This window comes from Nicotiana tomentosiformis, chromosome 9 (assembly GCF_000390325.3).
Source record: "Nicotiana tomentosiformis chromosome 9, ASM39032v3, whole genome shotgun sequence".
Taxonomy (NCBI): Eukaryota; Viridiplantae; Streptophyta; class Magnoliopsida; order Solanales; family Solanaceae; genus Nicotiana; species Nicotiana tomentosiformis.
Window position 1 is genome coordinate 106,969,178 of NC_090820.1, and position 22,623 is coordinate 106,991,800.

General features: G+C 35.5%; 1 protein-coding gene and 1 long non-coding RNA gene across 2 annotated transcripts; one reads left to right on the top strand and one right to left on the bottom strand.

Annotated features, from left to right (window-relative positions):
• Positions 1–2,679: 2,679 nt before the first annotated feature.
• LOC138899334 (uncharacterized) lies at positions 2,680–7,050 on the bottom strand. Its single transcript, XM_070185495.1, has 10 exons — positions 6,538–7,050; positions 5,908–6,366; positions 5,404–5,580; positions 5,124–5,179; positions 4,323–4,522; positions 4,160–4,218; positions 3,663–3,994; positions 3,443–3,609; positions 3,011–3,362; positions 2,680–2,953 (listed from the first exon to the last, which is right to left on the bottom strand). Exons 1-10 carry the CDS (start codon positions 7,048–7,050, stop codon positions 2,680–2,682), a joined length of 2,589 nt encoding a protein of 862 aa, XP_070041596.1.
• Positions 7,051–13,581: 6,531 nt separating this feature from the next.
• On the top strand, positions 13,582–14,590 carry LOC104105053 (uncharacterized). The gene is made up of 2 exons (XR_688253.4): positions 13,582–13,838; positions 13,944–14,590. It is a non-coding gene; the product is annotated as an uncharacterized lncRNA (long non-coding RNA).
• The last annotated feature ends 8,033 nt before the right edge of the window (positions 14,591–22,623 follow it).

Genomic DNA, 22,623 nt, shown 5'->3' on the forward strand with positions numbered 1-22,623 from the left:
GTCGAAATGTTAGAACAAAGTTGAATCATTATACATACAGAGAAATTGGAAGGTCACTCGTTCATTCATTAATAGAAAAATATAGAACTAAGCATAGGCAGATTCAGAATTTGAAATTTATAGGTTCCTACAGCAAGCAACCGCATGTTAATATACAATAATAATAGGTTCATACATAAATATTTATAGATATACAAAAATCACATACATATATTTTTGGAAAATTACTATTGGATCGGGTCCATCCATAGGAGATCCTAATTAGCCGGTTAACCTATTAGCTAGTCCTCCTCCTAAAGCCCTAGTACTAGCCTATATGAACAATAAACACCACTATGCAGTGGCGGACCCACGATTTTATACAAGTGGGTTCAGTCAAAGAGCATAGTAACCACTTGTATAATCGACACCTATAAATAGAATTTGCTCGCTACTCAATTTTAGTCATCATGCGACCTCAAAATTGTCATTGACACCCTTTTTTTTAATCAAAGTTGGAAATTTTTGTAAAAACAAATTATTTACTTTTAATTTTTAGAATTTTATCTATATATTATAACAAATTTTACTTCAACAAATTTATAAATTTATTAATTTTAACAAAAAAATATTTAACCAACTTAAAAATCTTATAACTCTTAAAAAGTTTAGCATAATAAGTATTTACAAACAAAAAAAAGTAAAAGAGAGAGTTATGAACTAAACTAATTGATACAGACGTTTAAAGTAAAAGAAATTATACACCAAACTAAAATTTTCAGTATAATAAATTCAACATATATAAACTAAACTACATTAAATTAAAACACTACAAATAATCTCAACAAAGCACTCTCATACTTTAGCAGAAATTGTGAAAGAGAGAACCAAAATTTACTTAATGGAAAGGTTTTTTTTTTCTTGAAGTAAGATAAAGTTTAATATGAATAGACATAAAATAATGAACTGGAACATAATAAAATACAATGTGGAATAAATATGAGTTTGCCATTGAACGAACTTGCGACCTCCACCTCATTATGAACGCTCTTTGCCACTGCTCTACAACTTCCATTTGTGTCAAGTGGGTTAATGTCTTATATATTATCTGCTTTCATGATTTTCTGATGAAGTTAACAAGTGAAAATAATTATTTTTTTCGACGAAACGGGTTTAATTGAACCCCTTGCTATAAGGTGGGTCCGTCTCTACCACCATGGATGTTGAAAATGGAAGCTTTCATTAGACTGGAGACGGCTAGGGTTAGGTATTCTATGCATTCATCGAAGGGATTTCATTCGTCTTGTGAGGATTCCAATGACTAATAATTTAAGTCGTGGTTGATATAGACGATCCGCTTCACCAAGGAGAAACTCACAAGTCTCCTAACTAATTCTTACGATCTAAATAAATAGAAGGTCGCTAATTCATTCATCAATAGAAAAATGTAGAACTAAGCATAGGCGAGTTCAAAATTTGAAGTTTATGGTTTTCTACACCAACCGCATGTTAATATACAATAATTATTAGTATTAGGTTCACATATAAGTATTTAAGCATATACAATAATCACATACACGTATTTTTGGAAAATTACTATTAGATCGGGTCTATCCATAAGGGATGCTAATTAGCCGGTTAACCCATTAGCTAGTCCCCTTCCAAAAATCATAATACTAGTATATATAGACACTACAATAAATGTTGAAAAGGGAAGTTTTTCACTGGACTAGACACTACTAGAAATTGGCTAAAAATCGTCCATGGCATTCCGATCGAAATCGATCAGAAGCAAAAACCGACCGAAATCGGTCGAAAACGAAGTAAATTGGTCACAAAAGTCAAATAATAAATTTTAAATAAATATACCAACCACCATCAGTCGGTAAATGTGGTCCCACAAATATTGAAATATTGCTTTATTTGAACATTTAAAAATTCCGACCGATGTCGGTCGGAATATTGTCAATCTTTGACCAAAAACTGGTTAGACTTGCATATATGTAGCGAAAAAAGTTTAATTTAAAAAGTTCGAGAATACTGACCGATGTCAGAATTCTTAATTTATTTTTTTCGCCCAGTGTCAATTATTTTTTTAATAACAAAAATACTTTTTAAAAAAAATGATAGAAATTACCGACCAATTTCGGTCGGTATTAGTGGTCAAAAATGGTCAACCATTTATGAATAATAATCTATATTAGAAGAGAAAGGTTCATTTCTTAATCGCCATGCTCAAGGTTCATTTCTTAATCGCCATGCTCGAGTCCATCTTCTCTTCAACGTCTTTATCTAGCATCCCTAAATGCTTTCCTCGATTTTTCTTGCTAGCACGAATTCACCAGCGCATGGATTTGACGATCCCAACAATTTTGGTTCCGATAAATGGTGATCTTCTGTCTGTTTGCTTATTAGTGAATAATCTTAGGGGTTCGCTTCTTGATATATTGGTAAATAATTTGAAGTTTATAGTGCTGGAGTTTTCTCAGCCATTTTTAGGTAAACCCTACTGAAAAATTTCAGCTCTATTAATCCATGCCTAGATCCGACCAAAAAATGAAAGAAAGGTGATGAAACATGTGGAAGAGGAATAAATTGGAGCACTCTTCTATGCCTTTTATTGAAAGGTGGATATAGCAATCAAATTAGAACTTTTTTGGTTGGATTTATTTTATTTGGTGAAATCACTAAAATTTGTAGTTACTGCTTTGACATCTCAACTAATATGTTATGCAAAGAAATTAATTTTTTACTAGCATGTTTGCATACTTCGATGTGCTTTGTACGCTCATGAAACACGGGGTTCTTCGCAATATGTAAGGCAGCCTGGCTGTCAGAAAATACAGGTACAGGTTCAGCAATAGAGAGCCTAAGATCACCAAGAAGTCGAACAAGCCAAGAAACTTCAGCCACGACTTTTCTCAAGGCCATATACTCTGCTTCAGCAAAGGAAAGGGAAATAGTAGGTTGTTTCCTGCTCTTTCAAGAAATGGGGCAGCCACCAAAAGTAATAAAAAATTCAGTGACAGACCTCCTTGAGAAAGCACAAGTGGCCCAGTCAGAATCAAAAAAAGCAACAAGAGATAGATTAGATGCATTGGACAACAGAATCCCCTGAGCTAGTGCAGACATAAGATATCTCAAGACATGCAGGGCATCCAACATATGAGGAACCCTGGGAGTCTGTAAAAATTGACTCAAATGCTGAACAAAATAAGCAATATCAGGCCGAGTATGTTGCAAGAAGTTCAACTTGCCAACTAATCTTCTGTATAGACTGGGGTCTGGGAGAGGGTCATCCATGTCAACAATCAACTTAATAGAAGGGTCCAAAGGGGTGGAAAGAGGAGAAAGATGAGAACACTTGAATTCCTCCAACAAATCTGAAATATACTTGTGTTGATGCAAAACATAACCATCGAATGGGAGGAAACTTCGAGGCCCAAAAAATAATGAACCAAACCAAGATCTTTGATCTTAAATTGATCATCCAAAAACTGTTTTAAAGTAGTCATTTCAGCAATATCAAAACCAGCAAGAAGAATGTCATTAACATAGACCACAAAGATGACCAAAAAAGCACCAGAAGACTTGGTGAACAAGGAGTAATCATTCTTGTGGCAGTGTAGCCTTTGAAGGGCAAGGCATCAGATAGTTTAGAAAACCACTGCATGGAAGCCTACTTAAGGCCATATAAGGACTTCCTGATTTTGCAAACCAAAGGAGAGGAAGTAGAAGGAGATGGGGAAGAGATATGAAGACCAGGGGTGATCCTCATGTACACTTCCTCATGGATATCCCCATGAAGGAAAGCATTATTGACATCAAGCTGAAATACAGTCCAATGTCTCTTGACAGCCAAAGAAAGAAGGCACTTAACAGTAGTGAGCTTAACAACTGGGGAGAAAGTCTTTGTATAATCAATGCCCTCCTTCTGAATGTCACCCCTAATAACAAGTCTGGCCTTGTATGTCTCAATGGAGCCATCATACCTCTTCTTAATCTTATAGACCCACTAGCAGGGAATAGCTTTCTTATGAGAAGGCAGAGGGACAATGTCCGATGTATGATTTGCCTCAAGAGCTTGGAATTCCTGTAGCATGGCCTCTTGCCAAGCAGGATTAGATGCAGCCTACTGGTAATATTGAGGCTCAAGCATGTGCAAATCATAGGTAGAAACCTTGTGATGCAGGGAGACAGTTGGAGAAGAAGATGGGAGAACAGAGGAGCAAACAAAATCTAATAGGTAAGTTGGTGGGTTAACAACTCTGCATGATCTCCTGAGATCGGGAAGAAGAGGAGGAGGAGGGGAGGGGGACCATAAGTGGAAGGGGGAGTAAAACCAGAAGAGGAAGGGGGAGGAGAAGGAGAGGTAGATGCATTAGTATTGGTATGAGAAATCAGGGGAGAAGAGGCACAAGGTGCAGGAGGAGGAGGAGCAACAGGTAGAACATCAGAATCAACAAAATCAGTGGGAGGAGAAGGGAAAGGAGAGGAGGGGGGAAGATGGTAAGGAAAAATGTGTTCATGGAAAAACACATCCCTATAGAAGAACATAGAATGAGTAAAAAGATTAAGAAGCTTATAACCCTTCTTCCCACAAGGGTATCCCAGAAACACACAAGAGATGGCTCTAGGTTTGAATTTATCCCTGTCATGCTTGGGGCTAGTAGCATAGCAGAGTCACCCAAAAGACCTCAAATGATCAAAGAAAGGGGGATAGCCATGTAGTTTTTCAAAAGGGAAAATGTTATGAAGGACAATGAAAGGTAATCTATTGATCAATAAGTGACTGTGAGAACAAAGTCACCCCAATACTTGAGGGGAAGTTTGGATTGATACAAAAGAGCCCTAGACACTTCCAATAGGTGTTTGTATTTTCTTTCAACCACTACATTTTGCTAAGGAGTGTGAGGGATACTAGTTTGATAGAGAATGCAATTGGCAGAAAAGAAATGTCGGGCTTCAGAGCTAGAGCCTAGCTCATAAGCATTATCAGACCTAAAAGATTGAACAGTTGAGTTAAAATGAACTTTCACCATTGCATGATAAGCCTTAAGCACAGAAAGGGCATTGCTCTTGCATGACAATAGATGAGTCCAAGTGATTCTGGAGAAGTCATCCACCAAGGTCAAAATAAATACCTGAACCCATTATAGGTATGAGTATTATATGGACCCCAAATGTCAATATGAACAAGCTGGAAAGGAGTAGAGGAATGAATAGAGCTGTCAGAGAATGACAATCTCTGTTGTCTTGCCATTGGGCATACATCACAAAAATTATTTGTTTAGCTGAAATTTTACCAGATAAAAAGGAGATAGATTTCATTCTATTAAAAGGAACATGTCCCAACCTTTGATGCCAAATCACATAATTTTTATTAATATCAGAAGAAGTACTAGTACAATGGGTAAAAGATACACTTGTAGGAGTAGTCTGAACATTACAAGATGCACTAGAGTTATTGCATTGAACATGATTAGAAACAACAATAGGAAAAGAAACAACATACATAGTAGATGAAGTCATAGTAGGATGCAAGAAGTACAACCCATTGGTAGCTTTACCAATTTCTAGTGGTCTTCTCAGAGAAGGGCCCTATAAAATGCAGGCAGAAATAGTAAGAGTTGCAATGCATCTGAATTGAATAAGGAGTTTGTGAATAGATATGAGATTGAAATGGAAAGAAGGAACTAACAGAACATTATGTAAAATCATATCTGGCCTAAGTTGTATAGACCCAGTAGATATGACTTTCACTTTATATCCATTAGGTAAAGTTATTAAGAAAAGTGTAGTGAGTGGCGTTAAGTTGATTAAAAGATGTTTGTGTGGAGTCATGTGGTTGGTAGCACCTGAATCTAGAATCCAAGGATTTGAACCTAAGTTTGAAACTACACATGCATGAAAAGCAGCAGAATGTACTTCAGGATGATTGAACACACCTGCAAAGTGAGCAAAACCAATGTTCTCTGAACCAGGAGTTTCAGGATGTATGGTAGGAGGATGATTCAGCTGTTGGAAAAGGGTCATGAGATGGTCATATTGGTCCTTGCTGAAACCATGACCAGTGGTCTCAGAATACTGTCCATCAGTGTGAGCTTGATGATGAAAAGGACCTTCAAATTGCACACAAGCATCAGACCTTTTGCCTTTGGTGAACTTGAAGTCAGGGAAAAACCCATGAAGTTTGTAACACTTCTCAATAGTATGACCGGTCTTTTTACAGTATTTGCAAGATAATTGAGAGGAAGAACCTGAGCCTCTCTTTTGTTCAAATTGGAACCTTTGAGTAAAGGATCCAGCAGGTGGCTGAACAGGGCTGCTAGAAGCATTGACTGAGGCTGACTCATTTAAGAAGCTAGAGATAGGGGCTGAAGTCTCCTTTTATTTTTTATCATATTGTATCATAGAATAGGCTTTGCTTAGGGATGGAAGGGATGCCATCATCAAAATATTACTCTTGCAGGTGGAGTAGGACTCGTTTAAATCACTAAGGAATTGGTATATTTTCTGTTGTTCAATGAATTTTGGTAAGGTTCCACAAGTACACACCGGTCCTACATAGGTAGTTCTAAGTTCATCCCAAAGACCTCTCAATTTTGTAAAGTAAGTGGCAATATCTAAAGGACCTTGGGAAGAAACACTGATTTCCCTTTGTATTTGAATATATTTTGAACCATTTGATGTCTCAAATCTTTCATTTATATCATCCCAAATGTCTTTAGCAGTATCAAACCCCATTACACTGTTTGCTATGTCTTTAGATAATGAATTTGTTATCCATGCAATTACCATGTCGTTGCATCTTTCCCAGAAGGAGTAATAAGGAGAGTCAAGTTGAGGTTTAGTAATTTTTCCAGTTATGAGCCCTAGTTTGTTCTTAGTAGACAGAGCAGTAAGGATATTTTTGCACCAAATAACAAAACCATTCCCATCGAAAGGTGGAGATACTAAGTGTGCACCAGGACTATCAGATGGATGTACATAGAACGGGTGAGATGGATGTATGGTAAAGTCGTCAAAACCATCTAACACAGAAGAAGAACTAACATCTGGACTTCCCATGATTAAACCCTAGAATTGTAAAAAATACTTGATTTTCACCAATATGCAGCAGGATTAAGGAGGAGAATGTTACCGTCCTTCTTTGCAACCTAAAGAAGGTAAGGCCTTGAAACATAATTATCTGCTGAAATCAACGAGACTGAACGAGTACCGGAGAACTTCAAAGGAAAACACCAAAAAATCACCGTGAAAAGTCCAAATAGTTGCAATGCATAGCTAGAAACCACTGTAGCCCAAATCTCCACATCAAAACACGAAGACAGATGGAGATCGACGAAACAGAAAATCTCCATGGAAATCGATGAGGGTACCATCGGTCGGAAGAGGAGAACAAGGATCATCGATTCCTAGCTCTGATACAATGTTAGTGTAAGAAATCGAGCTATGAGAAAAGATTTCACAGAAGAAACCCTAAAAAATAGATAGAGAGAAGAGAATTTATTTTGTCAAACTTCAGAAGATACAAAATGAATTTGTGTCTTTCTAGAGTATTCTCCTACTATATATATATATATATATATATATATATATATATATATATACACACACATGAGCCATTATTGAAGAATACATGGACTAAAGTGTAAGAAATCAAAATTATATTAAAAGCTAAGTGGGTTGCCGAGTATCAGCTATGATTGGGCCTGGAGATGGGATCCTGTTAACATGCTCACATGACAGGAGAAAATATAATTAAAAATACAAACTCTATAATAAAAGTTAGAAGTATCAGCAGTGTACTATTCTCTCTCTCTCTCTCTCTCTCTCTCTCTCTCTCGCTCTATTTTCATTTTCGTTTCTCATTTCTATATTTTGCCAAATCAGTTTCATTTCCAACAACTTGAGGGACCTATGAGTAGTGAATAGAGGAAAATTAAATTGATCAAATTAGTTTATGAGAAATTCATATCCAGTATAGAACAATTAAAAGCAATAAAGAAAATTGTTTTTGCTACCTGCATTTCCCCCATGTTTACACATTTATAAAGAGGAAAAAAAGGGAGGTGAGAAAGAAAAGTGTGATGACCCAAAAAGTCATCTTTAAATTTAATAAGTAATTCTATTTTCTAAGACCTCAAAAAAATATCATTTATCATTTCTCGACTTGCGTGCGCAGTCCGTACAATTTTTCAAAAAGTTTTTATGTGAAAAAATGGATTAAAAATGTGAAATAGAGCTTTAAAACTCATCTGAGTTGACTTTGGTCAATATTTTTAGCAAACGAACCCGGATCAGTGTTTTGACAGTTTCGGTAGATCCGTATCGTGATTTGAAATTTGGGCTTATGCCCGAAATTTAATGTGGAGCTCCCTAGCTCAAGTTATGACCATTTAACGAAGCTAGCAATTTAAAGGCTAAAGATTTCCAAGTTTGACCACAGAGTTGACTTTTGATATCGGAGCCGAAATCCGATTCTGGAAATTTGAACAGTTCTATTATGTCATTTATGACTTGTGTGTCAAATTTAAAGTCATTCCGGATTCATTTAATATATTTTGGCACGAGATTTGCAAATTGAAAAGTTTAAAACTCAAAGTTTGAATCGGGGTGTGAATTGTAATTTCAGCGTTGTTTGACGTGATACGAGACATCGAGTAAGTCCATATTATGTTATTGGACTTGTTGGTATATTCGTACGGGGTCCCGAGTACCCCGAGAGTGATATAGATTGAAATTGGATCAAGAACTAGACTTAAGCAAAATCTATATTTTTCCTTCTGCTGTAATCGCACCTGCGGATTTTTCTCGCAGGTGCGAGCTCGCAGAAGCGAGCCTTCGATCGCAGATGCGCCCGGGCGTGGCTGGAAAAAAGTCCACTGGTGCGGAAACTTGCACGCACCCGCGCGTCCGCAGAAGCGGACCAAATGATCGCAGAAGCGAAGGCAGCGCAGGTGCGCATTTTTTCTCCGTAGGTGCAAGGCCTCGCCTGGCAGCCCCATTTCGCAGATGCGATATTTTTCTCGCAGATGTGAGCTCGCATGTGCGAGCCCAAGCACTGCAGGCGCGGAAATGCCTGAGCAATGTATATATCGAAGAGTCCGATATGTTTACTCATTTTGGTCATTTTGAGCCCGGTTAAGGCGAATATTTAGGCGATTTTCACGGAAAATATTGGGGTAAGTGTTCCTTATCCTATATTGATTATATTTCATGATTTCATACTCGTTTATATCATGAATCCATAAATTTATGGAAGAAAAATCAGTTTTTTCTAAAATCTTCCAAAAACAAGAAATTTAGATTTGAAGGTCCATTTGATATCGGAATTGGATAATTTCTATATGGTTGAACTCGTATCGGAACGGGTGTTCGTATTTAGCGAGTTTTGCCGGGATTTGAGACGTGGGTCCCACTGCCGAATATTTTAATAAATTTTAGATTTTTTTCCGAAAAATTTATAAATTCATATGGAATTAATTCCTATGATTCGTATTGAGTATATCGAATTGTTTGTGAATAGATTTGAAGCTTTGGAGACAAATTTAAAAGGAAAAGTTGTGGTCGAGTAATTGATTGAATTTTTCAAAGCGAGGTAAGTGTCGTGGTTAACCTTGACTTGAGGAAATAGAACCCTTATATTATTTGTTATGTGAATTGTATGTGAACGACGTATAAGCGAGGTGACGAGTGTCTATACGTCGTCAAATTAATTGTTTGCCTGCTTACTTGAAAAAAATTATAAATTATTTTAAAGCATGAATTAATTGTTATAATAATTATTTCTCTCCTATTCTTTGTTAAATATTAATTCTTAAATTCCTGCATTAATTGTTACATGCTATTTGAATTATGTCCCTTAATTGTTATTTGATATTTAGTATATTAAATATTAAACTGTATATTTTCTCTATGATTTCCATAATAATTTGCTATTTGCCTTTGTTTGTTTCTTAATTAAATCATAATTATTGTATGCTTATTGTCTTATAATTTTATATTAATTGTTATATTTATTGGGGAAATTTTTTCTATAAGAATTGGCAAATGAATATGTTGGAGGAGCGGGTTGCACGCCGCAACATGATTGATTATAATGAATATATTGGAGGATCGGGTTGCACGCTGCAACGTAATTAATTATAATGAATATATTGGAGGATCGGGTTGCATGCCGCAACAGACTTATTAAAAGTCCATATTGGAGGATCGGGTTGCACGCCGCAACAGACTTATTTAATAGTCGACATACATATATATATATATATATATATATATATATATATATATATATATATATATATATATATATATATATATATATATTGGGGGATCGGGTTGCACGACGCAACAGACTTGATTAAAATAAATATATTGGAGGAGCGAGTTACACGCCGCAACAGAAGCCGAATGTGAATATATTGTGAGAGCGGGTTGCACGCTGCAACAGAATTGAATGTGAATATATTGTGAGAGCGGGTTGCACGCTGCAACAGAATTGATGGAAATGATAATTGGTTATGACTGCTGAGTTGGTTTCAATTATTATATATGAGTTACCTGATTTATTTCTATTATTGTTGTTGTTACTAATATTGCGTACAGGTAATGTAAGTGACCCGCTTTAGCCTCGTCATTATTTCATCGAGGTTAGGTTCAGCACCTACCAGTATATGAGGTCGGTTTTACGGATACTATACTCTGCACTTCTTGTGCAGATTTTGGAGTTGGTCCCAGCGGCGTACCATAGACTTGCTCGGATTTCAGCTACTCAGAGGAGACTTGAGGTATAACTGCATGGCGTCCGCAGTTCTGAAGTCCCTGTCTATCTTACTTTAGATGTGTGTTTATTTTCAGATAGCTTTATTTTATTCATCCCTTTATTTGTATAATTCTAGAAGCTCGTGCACTTGTGACACAAATTCTGGGATGATATTTTGACACCGTTATTTTTATGGATTATTCATTATGTTTCAGACGTTACTTCCGCAATTGTTCACTGTTATTAATAAATTTTAAAAATTATTTTAAAAATGCATAATATTATTCTAACGTTGGCTTGCCTAGCAAGTGAAATGTTAGGCGCCATCACAATCCAAAAGTGAGAATTTTAGGTTGTGACAAAAAGCGGTGCCTGTGTGTCCTCGTCTGGGCCAACGATATCATATTCAATTCTTTGTGCTTCCATGCAAGAGGTACACATGTTTGCTTTGATATTTCTATGCAAGAGGTACACACATTTTCTTTGATCAAGCTGATTACCTCTAAGGCCATTTTCTTGTAACAAGATCGTCTTTCTTTGTCCAGTTGAACGATTTCTTACACAGCAATATATCACTCCGGACATATAACTCGTACCACAACGTATCTGAAATAGTAGTAATTAGTGAAATAAAAATCTTATAAACTTTCGAAGTAATTCCATCTCTTACGGGAAGAAACATTTACAATGCTAATATCCTAGAAACCTAGGAATAATACTTACTTTAAATATGGTAGACTTGAGTTCCTACGAAAATTAAAGTTAATTTATAGATTTATAAGTTTGAGCCTCTTGATTAACTTAATCATGTATAGAAACATAATCAATTCATCAACCACATAAGAGTTGTATGTAGTCTTTCCCACAAAATAACCAATATATCTATGGCTTAAGATGTCATTAACCAAAAAGCAGAAAAGGTCCTGGCTTCATTTGTTTGCACTTAATTATAGTCTGAATCTGATCTCAAAAATTAAGTGCATTTATTCTTAAAGTCTGAATCTTAACCATTTAGATCTTAATCATTAAGTGTGTTTGTTTTTTTATTTCACAATCACTTAATGGGTCTGAATAGGTCTGTATGATTAAGATCGATCTATAGCAAAGACTTAATTTCATTAAAATGCTATCATCCACATTCATTGCTTACTGCCGCCACCGCCTACCATTATCAACTACTACCACCACCACCACCACCATCCTCAACCATAGCCGCCACCCCTATCACCACCCACCACCCCTACCACAATCATCTTCAACCATAACAACATACTCACTCACCTCAACTACCACAACCAACCACTCCATCACCATCAATAACCATAGCCAGCACTATCCACCATTATAAACTACCACCGCCTATCATCACCTTCCTCAATCACAACCATAAACACTACCCATCAGTATTAACTATCACCATCCACCACCACCATCCTCAATCATAATCGCTATCGCTACCAATCACCACTAGCTACTACCTAGAACCACCATCATTAGAGTAATTAGTATTTTATTTAAATTTTATGTTTATTAATTTTTAAATAAAGATAAATTTTATATATTCAGATTTTGAAAAAACAAATAGTCTTAATTATTTAGTATTCAGATCTTAATACACATCTTAATATTCAGATGTGTATTCAGATTCAGATGTCTTAATCTTAATACACAACTTCACATTCAGATATATAATCAGATTCAGACGTCTTAATATTAAAAAAAAAAATGAAGCCTACTCCATTATTGAGTGCAGCTATGGTCATTTTCCACCAAAACTTATTAACAGATTGATCTAACAATCGCAGAAGGAAAACAAGTCATAATAACACTGTAATGGAGATGGATTAACAACTAATGACCCCTTCATTCAACTTCAAAAAATGGAAGTCCAAAGGAAAAGGGAAGAATAGAAAAACTTAAGCATGTCAAATACGAACTTAATCTTTTATAAGTAAATAATAGTAGTTATATTAGAGAACTAAAAGCAATACAAATGGGGCATTCAGTTGTTTACAAACAAAATCAAGTCTGATCACCAGCATTACAAAGTTGAATGACAGTCCCTCGCAGAGCTCAACAATGACACTTGCAGTTGGAGAAAGAGAAGTTTACTTTGCTAAGAAAAGGTCATGATTTCACATCCTGAAACAAAACAAGAGATGATGATAATAACTTGTCATTAGATATTTGTTTCAGAGTAGAGCATGTGGAGGGCCAGAGTCCCATAAAGACATCCTTAAATTCATGAGATGGATGGTCAACTGCAGTGATCAAGAAAGAGCAATAATATAGGCCATAGTACAATTCCCCCATAAAAAACTTTAGAAGGCTGACATTATATTGTGATTATGTGCTTCCTATTGTCAGTAGCAATTCTGGAAAATAGATAAATTCTGCTTCATGGTTACCATGTAAAATGATACGAAGAACAACAACTAACACAGGACTAATAAATCATCTCTAGTCAAATTCGTATTTGTTGTCACAGAATAAGGATATACACGGCGAATTATTTAAACTGTTTCATGGAAAGATTTTGCATTGGTCGTATCTAGTTTTTTTACTTTCTATTAAAGGTTTTTTTTTTGCCTTCTTATGTTCAGTGTTGCGAGGTAAAAGAATCTGTCGGCTTTATCAAATGGAAAATCATTGATAACTATGTTAACGGGAGTCCATTTCAGGCCCAATCATAGCTGATACCGGCAACCCACTTAGCTTTTAATATAATTTTTATTTCTTACACTTTAGTCTATGTATTCTTTAATAATGGCTCATGTATATATAGTAGAAGAACACTCTAGAAAGACAGATTCATTTTGTATCTTCTGAATTTTGACGAAATAAATTCTCTCTTCTCTCCTTCTATTTTCTAGGGTTTCTTCTGTGAAATCTTTTCTCACAGCTCGATTTCTTACACTAACAGAGCACAATTCATGAGCTATAGTCTTTTTATATATATATATAATTGTGTCTCATTTGCTAAATTTTCATGAATTTCCGACACAATCACTAGGGGAAGCGGAAGTCTATTGTTTGTTGTTTATAGATAATACATGATGTCTCTGAAGCTAAGAATCTCATTAGTCAGGTAAGCTTATTAGAGGTGAAAAAAACAAAGTACGCTTATTAGAAGGTATGTATGCATCAATTTGGTGAAGAAGAACGCATAACGATATTACATTTGCTTGTCCAGTTCTTGCGGACAACTTCTCAAAGAGACTTTCCCTTCAGAAGATCTTGAAGCACCTGTGGATAGTTGAGAATACTGATTCGAATGTAGACCTCTTAAAGTAACATTTCTGGCTGCTCTCTCCTTGTGTCTTTTGACCAGTTTGCATCAGTTGATTTTCAATATAACACAAAGTTTGACAGGAGATCCATGGTAAAAATGAAATTGTAATATGACCATTATTTTATCAAATAGAGTCCATCTCACATAAGCATAAGCATTTTTGCAAAGTGTAGACTTTGTTGGCAATATTCTTTGGGACCCAAAAATATTGCATTGTGTGTTGGACATCATTTGCACAAGTTGTATCTCTTCTTTTACACCTAAGAGGTCAAGACTTTTTTGCCTATAAAAGGGAAGATCATTAGTTCATTTTAGACACACCAATAAGACTTAAGTCTTCATTTCTTATTTCTTCCTTTCTTCCTTTATTAAGAGTGTTTTGTATGAGAGTTAAGTGTTGGGAAGCACTTGTGTGAACCCTTTCTTTGGAGTGATCTTGTGAGATTATTCTCTCAGGGTATTTGGGATTAATTAGAGTGTTTACTCTAATTTTGTACTCTCTTTTGTACTCTTATTCTTATAGTAAATTGCTCCTCTCCGCTTGTAGACGTAGGTCACTTTGACCGAACCACGTTAAATTTGTGTCTTCTTTATCTACTTTAATTATCGTTATTATCAACTTCAATTGTCTTTGTTATTGTCATTATACCGTTGTTTGGCTATATTCCGCACTACCCGGGTTCCCGATCCTAACAAATTGGTATCAGAGCCGGATCTAACCGGGTTAGTTTCAATAGCCAAAATGACTCTAACAAAGACCTATATTGAGAAATTTGACCGAAGTGCAAACTTCGGAATGCGGCAATTAAAGATGGAAGCTATCCTAATTCAGGATGGTTTAGACTTGGCATTGCAAGGAAAGGAGAAGAAGCCGGATAAAATGACGGACGAGGAGTTTGCCATCATAGACAAAAAGGCAAAAGCATGTATCATTTTAAATCTCTCAAATGAGGTTTTACGTGAAGTTTCTATAGAAACCACAGCTAAAGGCATATGGAAAAAATTAAAAACCTTATATATGAAGAGGACGGTAGAAAATAGACTTTACCTGAAGCAGAAGCTTTATACAATTCGTATGGGTGAAGGTACCTCTATTCTCTCTCATCTTGACACCTTTGATTCCATTCTTATGGATTTGAGTAATATAGATGCTGAAATTAAAGATGAGGATCAAGCCGTGTTACTGCTTTGTTCTCTACCCCCATCTTTTAAGCAGATAAGAGATACTATGCTTTATGCAAAGGATAATATCTCTTATAAAGATACTAAATCTATCTTAAAATCAAAAGAACAGATAGATAGTGATATTACTGGGGAAGCTAGTGGAACTCAAGCGGAAGTTGGCTTGTTTGTTAGGGGCAAATCCGACTCCAATTCCAGATACAATAATTTAGAGTGTCGCTATTGTCTTAAGAAAGGTCACAATATCTCTGAATGCTATAAATTGAAAAATAAAGAAAAGCACAAAGAAAGAAAAAATGAGCACAAAAATACTGACACCGCCGAAGCTAGTGTAGCAACTGATGAGATTGAGGGAACTATATTTTTAGCAACTGAAACTAGTTTCAGATTAGACAATAAGTGAATTTTAGATTCCGGTTGTTCATATCATATGTGTCCTAGAAGGGACTTGTTTTCTACATATGATTCAGTTGCAGGTGGAGTTGTCCAATTGGGTAACAATGTTACTTGTAACGTTATTGGCAAAGGTATAATTTGGGTCAGAATGCATGATGATGTGGTGAGAACTCTCACCGATGTTAGATATGTTCCTGAGTTGAAGAAAAATCTTATATCTCTAGGCACTTTAGAATCCCTTGGGTGCAAATTCACTGGTGAAGGTGGAGTTCTGAAATTTTTTCAAGGTGCTCGTTTGATCATGAAAGCACACAGATCTGGTTCGTTGTATACTTTATTGGGATCCACTGTTATAGGCCCTACTACAGTTTCGGTATCAGACAATTTGTCTGATTTTGATGGAATTAAATTTTGACATATGCCCATTGGGGCTTTTGCGGAGAAGGTGGAGCAAATTTACTATATCATCCAAAATTAGGCCAAGGTGGAGATTTATAATATGGCCATTATTTTGTCAAATGGAGTTCATCTCACATAAGCATAAGCATCTTTGCAAAGTGTAGATTTTGTTGGCAATATTCTTTGGGACCCAAAAATATTGCATTGTGTGTTGGACATCATTTGCACAAGTTGTATCTCTTCTTTTACACCTAAGAGGTCAAGACTTTTTGCCTATAAAAGGGAAGGCCATTAGTTCATTTTAGACACACCAACAAGACTTGAGTCTTCATTTCTTGTTTCTTCCTTTCTTCCTTTATTAAGAGTGTTTTGTATAAGAGTTAAGTGTTGGGAAGCACTTGTGTGAACCCTTTCTTTGGAGTGATCTTGTGAGGTTATTCTCTTAGGGTATTTGGGATTAATTAGAGTGTTTACTCTAATTTTGTACTCTCTTTTGTACTCTTATTCTTATAGTAAATTACTCCTCTCCGCTTGTGGACGTAGGTCACTTTGACAGAACCACGTTAAATTTGTGTCTTCTTTATCTACTTTAATTGTCGTTGTTATCAACTTCAATTGTCTTTGTTATTGTCATTATACCGTTGTTTGGCTATATTCCGCATTACCCGGATTCCCGATCCTAACAGAAATTATCGAAGTTGCAGGAAATGAAGTCAACAAAAAAGGTATTGAAACATGTCTCTTACTCTTTCAATCTTTTAAAAAAAAATGCTTCCTTAAAAAGAATAATTTTCTCAGGCTACATATATGATGCATCATAATAAATGTAATAGTCAAGCTATTATAAATTGCTTGGGTTTTCCTATGTATCCTTCATGTGCCATGCTTTCTTTGACTAGGAGGACAGAGAAGTTTCAATTAACATCATGATACACTAATTGACATTATATCTAGAAGGTTTAAGCTATTTTTAACAAAAGTGTGGTAGTTAAAAGCACCTCTATGTATCATATTTACACTCTCAGAAGCAAAGCTTTGACATTTTCATTAGTAGGCAAGTATTTACTGTTATTCTTTTAGTGCTAGGTTAACAGTAGTAAATAACGGTCATTTTGAGAATCTTACCTTATATGAAACTAATTTTAAAGCAGACATGTCATATTAGAAGCATATGAGAGATCAAAGCATTATGAACTTTTTTCGTCACATGATTGAGTTTGTTGATTGGAAAATGTATTTTTAAAGGAATGAATACATATCAGTTTGTGCTAATTCTGAACCTCTAGCTTGTAGATAAAGCATTAATTGTCAATTGTGATATGTGAAATGATTTATACAGTACTTGTATTTATACTCGAAGATTTTTTGGAAGCAAAATTCTGGTCTTTGTTGTTCTTCACTGTTCGCCCATCAGTTTGGCAGATGTCTATCGTTTTTTTTTCCTCTTCTTTGTTTGTGATATGAGCACTGACAATTGATCATTACTTCATAACTGTACAGGTATTTCTTGTAAAAACTGCTAACAAAAATTAAGGCTAAGAAGAAGATTAAACACAGCAAGAGAAACGCATCACCGTTTGTAATGTGTGTGATAGTATCGTGAATGTAAAGAGTGTATTATTTGTCAATTCTTACAATATTCATGAGTGGATATATCCAATTTACATGAAAATAGTATCTAGCAATTAGCATGTGATGTTATCTCTCTGATTTGATACTAGCTTACGTGCATCAATTTTTACTGCCTATAATTTTATATCAGAACAAAGTGAACAAAAAACAATAGTTACAATTTTTCCCATATTGGGCCCGTACCGGTACGGGTTATCTCTGTCTAGTGTGTGTGTGTATATATATATATATATGTGTGTGTGTGTGAGAGAGAGAGAGAGAGAGAGAGAGAGAGAGAGAGAGAGAGAGAATATTTTATTGTTACAATTTATGTTTTAATATAGCACTACATCTTATAGCAGCACTATACATTTTATTTTTAAATGTGTTATAGAGTGTTGGATGCCGATACTTAGACTCGATCGCTCCACATTAAACTCAATATTTAATTTACTAAGACCGTTAGTATGCCAGAGTGTCTTGCCAGTTAAAATCAAGAATGATGCAGGTTCTAGGTTAAATAAAGTGATAAAAAACATATCATAGGTTAAAATTAAATTTTCAATTGATCCATTGGTCAAGTATATGAGCAAAGTACTAATAAGGTGATCGAGAGTAAAACATCCAAGCGCGTTTTACACTACATTATGTGAGTGTCTTACATATACTTACATACTCTAAGTCATTTACACTTAGAATCGATCACTCCTACATTAAAACTCAATATTTAATTCTCTAAGGCCGTCAGTATACCCGAGCGTCTTGCCAGTTAAAATCAAGAATGATGCAGGTTCTATCGTTCTAGGCTAAATAAAGTGATAAAAAAAGTATATCCTAGGTGAACCGAATATAATTAAATTTTCAATTGATCAAGTATTCGAACAAAATACTAATAAGGTGATCGAGAATAAAACATCCAAACGTGTTTTACACTACATTATGTGAGTGGCTTACATACACTTACATACTCTAAGTCATTTACACTAGGATGCTCTAGTGTATGGCATGCTTGGATGATCGAGAATAAAAATATCTAAGTACTTTGCTCGGATACTTGATTAGTTGATCAATTAGAAATTCAATTGTATTCGATTAAAGTAGGATATGTTTTTATCACTTTATTTAACCTAGAACATGTATCATTCTTGATTTTAACTAAGAAGATGCTCGGGCATATTGACGGCCTTAGAAAATTAAATATTGAGTTTTAATGTGTGAGCAATCAAGTCTAAGTATCGGCATCCAACACATTTGAAAACAAAATGTATAGTGATATAAGATGCAGTGTTATATTAAAACTTAAATTGTAGCAACAACAATATATACTCGGTCAAATCACACGATTATGATATATATATATATATATATATATATATATATATGTATATATACATACATACATCTGATAGAATGCCTATAGAAAACTTATTAAATACATAAATATATACGTATATATAATATTACAATTTAGGATGTTATATCAATTGAAAAATTAATTAAATATCAAATAGTACCTATATAAAAAGTAATTTTGATCACTTGGCTAAAACCGATCGACTTCGGTTGGTTTTTTAAATAAATATTTTTTTAAAATTTAAAATTATATTACCGATCGATTTCGGTCGGATATGTCGTGGTCAAACGATCGAATGGTCGCTTAAAAGTACCGATCGGTGTCGGTAGGAAATTTTCAATTTAGATCTGCTAGTGACGGGCTTCTTCCCAGTTTCTCTCTTTTCTCTATCTCTCTTCCATCTCTCTTATTCTTCTCACCAGTCGCGATTTCACCTAAAACCCCACCCAAAATCAACTCCTATCTCCCTTCTCACCCAAAATCAAAGCCCCTCATCGTCTTCCTCCCTTCCCCCGCCACTGTTCCGGCCGCTGGCGCCACTCTTGTGCTTCCACCACTGCTTCCTCCGTCACCATAGCTCCGCCGACGCCACCCAATGCTATTATCACCCAAAATCAAATACCCTCTCTTCTATTTGAAGGTTAGTTATCTATAGTATTTAATTTAGTAATTTTAATTCTTTCAATTGTATAAATTAGGGTTTAGTTAATATTTCATTAAATTTAGGGTTTACTCCTATTGATTATGTTTATGCTAGCATTATCTATGTTAGAAGATTATGATTATTCTAGGGTTAGTTAATTTTAATTCTTTCAATTATATTGATTATGATTATGCTAGGGTTTAGTGTCACGACCCAAAATTCCACCATAGGCGTCGTGATAGCACTTAGTCTCTAAGACTAAGTAAGCCGATTATAATTACAATCCAAGCCATTTTTTAAATAAAAACTAACAACGGAAATAATTACAAACAACCTCCCAAGACAAGTAATACTGAGTCACGAACTCTAACTAAATACATAAAATTATCTCAAGGATCGAATACTTATTACTGTTTGATTAATAATTAACAGTACAATAAAATGGAAAGACTCCAAGGGACTGCGACGACGAAGCAACTCTACCTTGAATCCTTACAATCATACTTTAACTCTATCCGAGTCCGATATCTCCAATACCTGGCTCTGCACAAAAATGTGCAGAAGTGTAGTATGAGTACACCACAGTCGGTACCCAGTAAGTATCAAGACTAACCTCGGTGGAGTAGTGACGAGGTACAGTCAAGACACTCACTAGTCTAATAACCTGTGCAATATAGTATACAAAATAATAGAAAAATAAATAGCAGTGATAGCAACAATAATCAACTAGTGATGTAAACAACAAGGCAGCAAAAACTCCATAAAACTATTGTTCAAACAGGTAATGAACACAAGTACAACCAATAATCAAGTCCTTCAAAATATATATCTTTCACCTATAAGTTTTTCAAATAAAAATATTTAGAATATAATCATTTCCAATAAATATATTTCGAATATACTTCCTTCAAATAAATATCTTTCCAATATAATTCTTTCGAATAAATATCTTTCAAATATAATTCTTCCAAATAAATATTTTTTGAATATAATTCTTTCAAATAAATATCTTTCGAATATAATTCTATCAAATAAAAGTCACCCTGTGATACCTCATTTCATAATCATAAAATACGGGTCTCAACCTACTTTCATATTTCCACGGCACCTCGTGCCAATATCTCTATCACAATCATACAGACAACTCATGTGCCAATATCATCATCATATTTTCCCGGCACCTCGTGCCCACATTTCATATCTGTTGCGGCGTGCAACCCGATCCCATATAACATTAATCATACATGTTGTGGATTGCGACCCGATCCCATATAACATAATCCGCCTGGCAATAGCCACAGACTCCCAATTTCAACATAGATCAGACTATTATCAAGTTTACCGAAACAACAAGACAAGTTGCACAAGATATAAAAATAAACATAAGGAAAATCACAACATCACATGAAAATTACCAACGCAATAACCCTACATCATCACATAAAAATCACCAACACAATAACTTCACATCATCACATATCATCCCTGATAATAGCCACCCTTATCTCTCATATAACCACCCTTATCACTCCTATAATAGCCCCCCTTATCCCTCTGCCCTGACAATATCAATAGCCACCCTTATCGTGTGAGAAGGCATGGGAGAAAATATGTTATTGATATTGGATGATAAATACAATACAATAAAATAGGTCCCTATTTATAGCTATACACTACAAGGAGATATTACTCCTCTTCCAATGTGGGACAAGACTACACTATACATATCTGTAAACTAACACTCCCCCCCAAGCCGGTGCATACACATCATATATACTGAGCTTGTTACACATGTAACTAATACGAGAACCAGAAAGAGACTTAGTGAAAATATCTGCTAGTTGATCATTCGACTTTACAAACTTTGTAACAATATCTCCTGAAAGTATTTTTTCTCTGACAAAGTGACAGTCGATCTCAATGTGTTTAGTCCTCTCATGGAACACCGGATTTGACGGAATGTGAAGAGCAGCTTGGTTATCACACACTAGTTCCATCTTGCTGATTTCTCTGAACTTTAACTCCTTGAGCAACTGCTTGACCCAAACTAAATCACACATCGCCATAGCCATGGCCCGATATTCGGCTTCGGCGCTAGATCGAGCAACTACATTCTGTTTCTTGCTCTTCCACGAGACCAAATTACTTCCTACTAGAATACAATATCCATATGTAGAACGTTTATCAAAAGGTGATCCTACCCAATCAGCATCTGTGTACCCAACAATCTGCTCGTGGCCTCGATCCTCGAATAGTAATCCTTTTCCTGGAGCTGACTTTATATACCGAAGAATGCGAACAACTGCATCCCAGTGACTATCACAGGGAGAATCCATAAACTGACTTACAACACTCACCGGAAAAGAAATGTCAGGTCTAGTCACTGTAAGGTAATTCAATTTGCCAACCAACCTCCTATATCTCATAGGGTCTCTAAGAGGCTCCCCCTGTCCAGGCAGAAGATTAGAGTTCGGATCCATAGGAGAGTCAATAGGTCTGCAACCCATCATTCTAGTCTCCTCAAGAATGTCTAAGGCATACTTTCACTGTGAAATAACAATACTTGAGCTAGACTGCGCGACCTCAATACCTAGAAAATACTTTAATCTGCCCAGATCCTTAGTCTGGAAGTGCTGATAGAGATGTTGCTTCAGATTAGTAATACCATCCTGATCATTACCAGTTATAACAATATCATCAACATAAACCACTAGATAAATACACAAATTAGGAGCAGAATGCCGATAAAACACAGAGTGATCAGCCTCACTACGAGTCATGCCGAACTCCTGAATAATTGTGCTGAACTTACCAAACCAAGCTCGAGGAGACTCTTTCAAACCATATAGTGACCTGCGCAATCTGCACACACAACCATTAAACTCCCCTTGAGCAACAAAACCAGGTGGTTTCTCCATATAAACTTCTTTCTCAAGATCATCGTGGAGAAAAATATTCTTAATGTCTAACTGATAAAGAGGCCAATGACGTACAAC

Bases quoted from the DNA above. Each gene is read 5' to 3' on its own strand.
- LOC138899334 (XM_070185495.1), bottom strand. From the start codon at position 7,050: ATGGGAAGTCCAGATGTTAGTTCTTCTTCTGTGTTAGATGGTTTTGAC. The intron at 5,180-5,403 runs GTATCTTTTACC...ACTCCTTTCCAG, and splicing joins TTCAGACTACTCCTACAAGT to CTTGTTCATATTGACATTTG. The intron at 3,610-3,662 runs GTAGGCTTCCAT...TGCCCTTCAAAG, and splicing joins AAGTCCTTATATGGCCTTAA to GCTACACTGCCACAAGAATG.